This window comes from Octopus bimaculoides, chromosome 19 (assembly GCF_001194135.2).
Source record: "Octopus bimaculoides isolate UCB-OBI-ISO-001 chromosome 19, ASM119413v2, whole genome shotgun sequence".
NCBI lineage: Eukaryota > Metazoa > Mollusca > Cephalopoda > Octopoda > Octopodidae > Octopus > Octopus bimaculoides.
This window is the reverse complement of record NC_068999.1, coordinates 48,322,746-48,332,374: the sequence shown is the minus strand read 5'-3', so window position 1 is coordinate 48,332,374 and position 9,629 is coordinate 48,322,746. Positions and strand designations below refer to the sequence as shown.

General features: G+C 39.5%; 1 protein-coding gene across 2 annotated transcripts in view; it reads left to right on the top strand.

The window, feature by feature from the left end:
- LOC106878099 (uncharacterized) overlaps nt 1-9,629 on the top strand; it is a 46,295-nt gene that overhangs the window by 13,566 nt on the left and 23,100 nt on the right. The window contains exon 1 of one of the 2 annotated variants that reach the window (XM_014927203.2): nt 3,268-3,548. The exons of the other annotated variant lie outside the window; for it this stretch is intronic. Within the exon in view, the coding sequence (XP_014782689.1) occupies nt 3,432-3,548 (117 nt within the window). The 5' untranslated portion in view covers nt 3,268-3,431. Of the gene's footprint in view, nt 1-3,267; nt 3,549-9,629 lie in introns of those variants that run through there. 2 annotated transcript variants of the gene reach the window in all.

Below are 9,629 nucleotides of genomic sequence, written 5' to 3'. Positions count from 1 at the left end.
ACGACGGGCTTCTTCCAGTTTCCGTCTACCAAATGTACTCAAAAGGCTTTGGTAGGCCCGAGGCTGTAGTAGAAGACACTTGCCCAAGGTGCCACACAATGGGACTGAACCCGGAACCATGTGGTTGAGAAGCAAGCTTCTTACCACACAGCCACGCCTCTGTGTGTGGGTCAAACTCCAGTGCTTGACCCGAGCAAAAAAAAAAAAAAGATAGTGTCATACGTGTAAAACAACATGCAGTAAACGAATATGAAAAAATGCGAGCTGGCTAAAGGGGGGCGGGAGAGAGGACACGGAAAATTCACATCGGGAATGTTCCGAGTCCTCTCACTACTTCCCCATTCGTCGGTGAAATTTTTTTCTTCATATTCGTTTACTACACATTATTTTACACCCAATACACTATTTTTTTTTTCAATGTTTGTCATGTAGGTTGGGTCGTGTACAGACTCGGATAATTCACGCATCCAGTCACTCAACTTCGATACCCGGTCACAAAAATAACAAAAAAGTGTAATAGGTGTAAAACAACAAGTAGTAAACGAATATGAAAAAAATAAATGTGCGCTGGCGAAGAGGGGGGAGGAGGACCAGGACAATTCACACGATCCAATTTTTTCCCTAGAGAAAATGGATATTCTTCCCAACCACACGGTTCCAGGTTCAGTCCCACTACATGGCACCTTGGGTAAACATCAACCCTATTTTCTTTTTGCTCGGGTCAAACACAGGAGTTTAACCTGTGTGTGTGTGTGTATGCTTACGGCTATGTATACATACACTCGCACGTATAAATATACAAATATGTATATACACATAAATATACCCACACATACATACTTACAGGCAGACAGATAGACATAAAAAGACATGCACATTGAGTGGGTGGTTGTGTCGATGATGTTTGGGTGCTATCTTTAGCATGGTAAAACGTTCATGTTGGCATTTCCTAGTTGACCATCTGGTTTCGTCTTCTGGTGAAAGTTAGCTTATCTTTTTCTCTCTCCACATCTCTTTCTCTCTCTGTCTCTCTCACTCACTCTCTTTCTATACATAAGTGTGTGTGTGTGTATGTATATATATATATAAATATATTAATATATATATTTGTTTTGCAAGATTTTTGATGTGAAATCGTGTGTTGAAACAGATGTTGTTGTACTTGGGATGGCTGAACTGGCAATATGACCATCGCCAAGTACAACAACATATATTAATATATTTACTTACATATACATTTACATGTATATTTGTGTGTGCGTGTATGTAATTATGTATTTGTACATGTATATACATGTTTGTATGTAACTCGTATAAATATTACTTTTCTGGTGAATCATCCAAGGTGGGTAAGTATATATGTATGTATGCATGTATAAAATATGTTACGTGCATATATATATATATATATATATATATATATGCACACATACATGCACTTATACATACATACATACATAAAGGTGATATTTATGTGCATGATGAGTGTACATTTAGGTAACCCATTGTGATGAGTCATTCCTAGTCATACTCATTCTCTTTCCCTTCTCTTTCCCCATTTTCACCTTCTCTCTCTCTCTCTCTCTCTCATCTTCATCTCGTCTCATTCTCTCAACCTCTTCATTTTCTTTTAAAATTATTTTATACATAGTTGTAGAATGTGGCGTGGCACCATATACATACATGCATTCAGACATAGGTAGATAGATAGACAGACAGACAGAGAGGTAGATATGTATGTACGTAGGTAGGTAGGTAGAGAGAGGGAGAGAGAAAGAGAGAGGGAGACGAAATGTAGATAGGATGAACGGAAAAGAGAAAAATGAGGAATTTTGGATGAGTAGAAGGTAGGAGTAATCTAAAGAATTTACAGAATAAAGAAGGAAACCTTTATTATACACATGAGAAATGAAAAACTAAAAATAAAAGAAGAGAAAGAGAGTGATAAGAGAAAGAGTAAGAGTAAGTGTCAAAGCCAAAGTAAGAGAGAGAGAGAGAGTAATAAAGATAGGAAAATAGTGAAAAAGATAGGCAGATATTATAAGAGAAATAGGAATAAATTTTTCGAACGTGGAGAATAATAAATGTTAGAGACGGTGGGAAAATATGTAAGAACTGAGACGAATTATTTTAACAGAGAATATATACGTGTGAAGGAAAGGTGAATAAAGGCAGTTTGTGAATAAGGAGGAAATAAAAGTCACAGAACAGATCGGTATTGAAATTGTTAAGGTCTGAGAAAAGATGCGAAGATAGAGATTCTGAGATAGAGAGAGAGAGAGAGAGAGAGAGAGAGAGAGAGAGAGAGAGAGAGAGAGAGAGAGAGAGAGAGAAAGTAAGAAGGAGTAAATTTTCAAACACGCGGAGAATGGGAGGGCAGCCAAACCAAGTAGATTATATATATATATATATATGTTACTTCAGATACATTTCTTTAAAACTTCTAGGTATATGTATGTATATGCGCGTGCGTTTGTGTGTTGTGTGGTAAGTAAATGATAGATTCAAAGTGAAAATAAAGGTAGAGTATACAAGGGAGAAGGAAACTAAAAGAGAGAAAGAGAAATTTTAGAAATTACGAAGACAAGACATGGAGCGCGCGCGCGCGCACACACACACACAAATATATGTTTGAATGTATGTGCGAGGATTCTTGTCCGGATTGAAACTACTAGCCATTGTTCTTTACAGAACTGACAAGAAATGTTTTGTTTTACTCTATGAATCTATGGAGATCTCCCTTTCGTTGAAGTAGCCGTGTCTATGTATGTATGTGTGTGTGTGTGTGTGTGTGTGTGTGTGTGTGTGTGTGTGTGTGTGTATGTATGTATGTATGTATGTATGTATGTATGTACAGCCAAGAAGAAAACGCACTCAATACACGAGCGTAATTATAATAGCGTTGAAATTACTGTTGCTACCCTGTGTTGCACTACACACACACACATACAAACACACACATACACGCACACACACATATGCATGTATGATTATGTGTGCGTGTTTGTGTTTTTATATGTGTAATGTGTGTGTGTGAATATTGGAAAAGGTGGGAGGAGAAGGTACGAAGTAGTAAATTCGAAAAATAAAACAACGAGACAAAAATTAACTGACAATATTCTTAAAATATGAAAATAAAATCAGTAGAAATTTTTATTTTTGTAAACCAAAACGAAAAAAAAAAATACTACTAATAAAACGAAAAACGACGAATTAAAGAGGACAAAGAGTGATGAAAGAGTTGAGTTGAGTGGAAGGAGTTGCTTGAGTGAGAGGAGTCTACTCGACTTGAGGACAGCTCTTTAATCTCCTCTGACAGGCAAGGGTTCTGCATTCATTGCTTGGCTCTGTCAGCTGCACTAGTACGGTGACTGCTGTCTTTTTTATAATCTAAATCTATCTTGTCAATCTATATTACAAACACTGGAACTATGAGCTGGGAAGATTGGGGAAGATGTTTAAAAGAAACCCAGACTGGCGCTATTGCTGCGAATGAATGCGGTATATATTCGTTAGAGGGACTTCCATGGTACACCAGTAATAAACAGGTAAAAAACGAACAAACCCATTTCTCTTTAGTAAAAAAAAAAGTATGTATTGCATGTCTTACTCAAGTAATTTCTGTTATATCATTCAATTTCTCTCATAGTTGCACACATACACATATATACACAGTTCTTCTTAACCTCGCCGCTCCTCGATCTGTGAAAATTGGTCAGTTTGGCAGAGTTCAATTTTTTAAAAACTTTCTTTAAATATTGCTTTCGCTTCTTTTTCTAACACATTGATTTACATTATTATTATTATTATTATTATTATTATTATTAAGGCAGAATCGTTAGCACGCCGGGCGAAATGCTTTACGGTATTTCATCTAATGTTCTGAGTTCAAATTCCGCCGAGGTCGACTTTGCCTTTCTTCCTTTCGAGGTCGATAAATTAAGTACCAGTTGCGTACTGGTGTCGATCTTATCGATTGCTTCCCTCCCCCAAAATTTCAGGCCTTGAACCTATTGCAGAAAGGATTATTATTATTATTATTATTATTAAGGCGGCGATCTGGCAGAATCGTTAAGCAGGTCGAGCAAAATGCTTAGCAGTGTTTCGTCCTTCTTCACGTTCTGAGTTCAAATTTTGCCGAGGTCGACTTTGCGTTTCATCCTTTCGGAGTCGATAAATTAAGTACCAGTTGTGTACTGGTGTCGATGTAATCGACTCTCCTACTTCCCCAAACTTTCAGGCCTTGTGCCTATAAGTAGAAATTATTATTATTATTAAGGCGACGAGCTGGCAGAATTGTAAGCTTGCGGGGCGATATGCTTAGCGATATTTCGTCCGTCTTTACGTTCTGAGTTCAAATTCCGCCTAGGACGATTTCGCCGCCTTTCATTCCTTCGGGGTCGATGAATTAAGTACCAGTTGAGTACTTGGGTCGATGCAATCGACTATCCCCGTCCCCCATATTTCAGCTTTGTGCCTATTGTAGAAAGGATTATTATGGTCGCCATACTGTGAAGTCACGGTAACTTGAAGATCCGTAAGTTGTGCTTATAATCTTTTCGGCCTTTTAAGGCCCCGTGTTTTCATTTTTATTGTTAGCATCGTATTTCGGACATTGTCTGGACTGCGCCGATAGTATTTTTGTTTAGAAACACCCTCTGTTTTTGCAGGGTATGCACATCAATATTTTTAAAATTTTAACTGCCTACCGATAAAGCAAATATTTTGCCATTTTCCTTATTTATCTAAAGATGGCTGATAAAGAAGTCATCATAATGTTCGACAATGGGAGCGTTCCTTGTCGGAGAAAAGACAGAACAAAGACGTAGCATGGACTACACTTAATGACGTCACCGAGGCGAATATAGTTTCGTCTCTAAGTAGCGTCAAAACATTCAGTGATGGCGACGACAACAACAACCGCGGTGACAACAACAACAGCACTAATGAAGTGAAAGTTAGAAACGCAAATATCACCGCTGCCACAACTGCCTCTGCTGCAGTGGAGGTTTCCTTTGCGGTTGCTGCGAGAAATTTGGAAGATTTCTGCATAGATGAAGAAGGTATGAAAATGACCAGGAAAATTGTTAAAAGGGATGAGAGAAGGATAGCCCTAACCCTCCCTCCAACATGATCAAGAATATCTTAAGAAGATACACAGTCACATACCACTGCATTGCAGTTAAATCACGCTGGATGGAAAATGCTTCTGAGTGCCAAATACAAAAATGCCTTGTGCACATGTGGGAACAGAAGACCCACATCGTCCGAGGAAAGAAGTCTGGAACTATTAATGAGATTTAGGAAGCCAGGTGTCATTCTGCGACAACTTTTAGGAATGAAAACTTGTTAATCCCCAGCTATTGCGACCAACACTTTGCTAAGGTTAGGGTGTTGAACGTGTCACCAGAAATATCTATCACCTGATTAGTGGTGGCTGTCTTGGTGGGTTTGGAAGAAGACGATGTGACAATCTTGGAGGTCAAGAAAATACCTAAACAGAACTGGTCAGGTATAGGTATGGAACTGACCTTACAATGTAAGCTAGCTACCTGATCTAATCAATCTCCTTGATGGTGCCTGCTAGTGGAGAGTTGAAAGCCAAGATGACACGTATGTGGATCTGTTGTAACTCACTTAAAGACTTTGTACTCTGAAACAAGTAAAACTAAACTCCCACTGCTGCCAACACTACAAATACCACAAATACAAAATCATGAAGATGTGCTCAAAGACTCCTACACCCGCACCAAAACCAAGACAAAGAAGGTGTATCTTTCTAAACCCCCCCCCCCCCATCCCGGTTGTGACAGTAAAGCAAGCTTCTCCTGAACACTGCCTCGCAAACCAACATCGCAATTGCAATGACATGAAGAAAGAAGAGCTTACCGAACAATGGATTACTGTAACAAAAGGGGGTAGGTGAAAGAGGAGGAGATTACATAGCCCAACTCCAAGAACTTGGCAAAAAAGTACACAAAAACCACAACTGCAACCCAATTCACAACCACTCCAACAAAAATGACAAGAACAACTTTAAAAACAGCATCATCATCAACAACAGCATGAAATCACAGAAACAAACAATCATGGACCTTCAGAAACAACTGTAGATGAAATGTATCCATCAATTTCACTGTTGTGAACAAGTGCAACAGTGAATTGATGGATTTTGTAAATCAAAGCAAAAACAAAATAGAGACAGAAGAAAAGGAATTTGAAGATTTCATCATCAAAACTCCGAAAGACAGACTTTTAATTAAAACGTCGTCAGACATTTATAAAACGATCCAAGAAAAATTCCCATGTAGTGTCGGGATTAAAAAAAAAACGTCAGTTGATAAAAGGCTTTTGGAAGGGCCTTTTAAAAAATTTTCACCAGTGGAGAGGCCTGGAATTTCCAAGCTTCTCAAAAATCAAGGTGAATAGCCTCGTTTTCCTTTCTCCAACTAGCATGGCTGTGCTGGGAATTGGGTGTGTGAATGTGCATGACCTGGGATCAGCTTGGAAGCAAGGTCACTTGCTCAACAATCTCAGGTGATCTCCAAGTAGAGCTATCTTCTTGGACCCAGATGGTAGGGTGGTGATTCTGGACATGAATGGCAGCAAAGGTGGTACCTTTAGACTTGTGGCGGTTTATTCCCCAACAGGGGCTGGAAGGCCAGATTTCTTCAGGCGTCTTGGAACATTCTTGGGAAGGTCTTGCACTTTAGTATTATTGGGGGACTGGAATAGTATTTTGGACACACAGAAGGACTGTGGGTTTAGTACATAGTAGATGGGGGTGTAAAAGCCTTAAAAAACCTGCTCAGGACTTTCCAACTTCCTGACAGGTACCAACTGGATTTCCTTGATGTGCCAGTGTGGACATAGAGCAACCACAACAGGTCATCTAGATTGTATTTAGATAGAGTATTTGTTAGGTCAGAGGATAGGGATAGTATAGGCTGTCCACAATTTAAATTGGTCGGCTACACAGATCACAAATTTGTGATATGCACAGTTGATTTAGATAAGACCCATAGACAGGGACCCAGTTACTGGAAGTTGAATGTGTCTTTACTAGCACACAGACTACAGGGACTTGATAAGTGAACTAGTTAAGTGGTAGTGGATCGACCTGAAGAGAGTGAGTAGAGTAGAATCGATAGCGTTTAGCAAAGATTTAGCAATAGAAAGAAATAGATTAGAGGGAGAATTAGTTAGCAAACTAGAAGAGGCTATTAGTAAAGGCATCGTAACTGATGTGTTAGCAGCAAAATGGCCGTTGACCTTTTTTTTTTTTGAGGTGGAACATGAAGGTTGCATAGTCAGAGCTAAGGCCCATGCGCTAAAACATGAAGGAACTGAAGCCATATGATGGACCTGAACCATAGAGACACAACAGGGAAACAAAACCACAATCAAGTCTTTGCTGGATCGGGACAGGCATGTGCTACTTGGTTCTGAGTAGATGTGTGCAGTTTTGCAGCAGCTGTTTGGGGAGGGTGATGAGTTGACAATGGTAGGAGACTTTACTTTGTATCTGGACAGCCTACTGCGGCTCTCGGTAATTGACATGATTCTGCAAAAAGCTGATTACGGCTCCTGAAATATGGGAAGTGATAGCAATTGCCCAATTCGCAAATCACCCAATTTCGATGGTCTGCTCTACAAATTCTATATATTAATGCCAGATTTGTTTGGCAGATGTCTATAGTAAGTGGCAGCAGAATGGAAAAATTCCTAGTACTGTTAGCCAGGGTGTGGTAATGCTGCTGAGAAAGGATGCCAACAGTGGAGATGTGCTAGGGAACTTTTGGCCCATAACTTGGCCAAGGTATTAGTGAAAAGGTTGGTGCTTGTTGTCGGCAGTCTGGCTGGGGAGGCACAAATCTGCACAATCCTGAGCAGGTCTATCCACAACAGCCTCCACCTTATGCGATATGTCATAGAGAGGGCTGGGACTAACGCTGGCTCAATGGGGCCCTGATCAATTTAGATCAGTTGAAAGCTTTCGATTGGGTCAACCTTAAAGTAGCTGGTTTCAGTCCCGTTTTCAGAGACTGGATTGCTGCAATACATAGCAGCACCTGCTTGGTGGTCAAAGTAAACTACCACCTATCGGAACCGTTTTGTATCACATGTTCAGTCCGTTGGAGCTGCCCACTGTCACCACTTCTACATGTGCTGGCTCTCGAGCCAATGCTGTGGAAGTTGGATCAGTTAAGAGGCATCCTTCTTAAAATTGGACTGTGGAGGGTATATGCAGACGACGCCTAATGCCTCTGAAATGGAGATGGTCAGCTCCATTGTAAAGGAATATGAGTCGGTTGCAGGGGCCAAAATACCACAAGTTGGTGGGAGCCCATAGTGATGATTGCCCCGCTGCCCTCCTTTAATCAGGCAGGCAAGGCAGTTTTCCTTTGCCTGATGGCTGTGGTGGAAGAGGTTGTCTTGTGGGTGAGAATGAAAGGAATGAGGACAAAAACATTCTTCTTCGGTAAAGCCATCATCGACTTTTCCCACTTTCACCTGGAAAGGAAAGTGAGAGTGGAGGGGGAGGTGCTGTTCTTGAGTGAATTTATCAAAAGGTGAGTGAAAGTTGCAAAAATAGCAAGAGTGGATGGTACTGCTCTGAGTGTAGTCCTGCGAGTTGGAGGAAACGAGTTGGAGAGGGTTCTCATCCTTGGTATTCAGGCTGATCTTGGGTGGTGGGGTTCTTTGGTTGTCCCCACTACTGTCACAGTTTTTCTTTATTTATTTTTGAAATTTCTTAATGTCGTATACTATGTATACATTTAATGTATACTGTGTATATTCTTCCTTTTTTTTTTTTGTCCTTCCATTATATGTAACCCCCCCCCATACTTCATGTCTGTCTTTGTAATGCCCCCCTCATCCTTTGCCCTGGTGACAAATAATAGAAATCATTATTACTGGTAGAAATAATAGTGACTCAAGGGCCGAGAGTGTTATGCATTTGCACACGCGCACACACACACACACACGTACATACAGACATACTACACACTAATGTTCAGTGTACTGCACTTTCATCATTATATATATATATATATATATATATATATATATATATATAATGGATAGATAGACATAGATATATATAGTGGATAGATAGATATAGATAAAAGTAGGCATATTGGTTTTAAAATAATCTTTTGTTTAAAACAAAAATAGGGGAAAGGAAAACAAAGAAAATTAATAGTCACAGTAATCATCCTTATTTTCAATCATCTTTTATTTGTTTGAAGTTTTCAGCGTTTAAATCCTCATCACCATCAATATCATCATCACAATCACAATCATCATCAACACCATTGTCATTGCTGTCATCATCGTCGTAATCAATAAGGTGAGTTCTGCGGGCAGTTCTTGGCAATAACCCTGATCTAGCAGTTCTGCTGAGATTAAAAGCAGTCAAGACATGACCAGCTCATCTTTTACACACACACATGCATATGAACAGACATATACGTGTATATATGTGTATCTCTCTCTCTCTCTCTCTCTCTCTCTCTCTCTATATATATATATATATATATATATATATTTAAGAATTTAAGGATTGGAGAAAACGCATGTTATAATTGCATTCATTAAGATAGAAGAAATACACATAATTATAT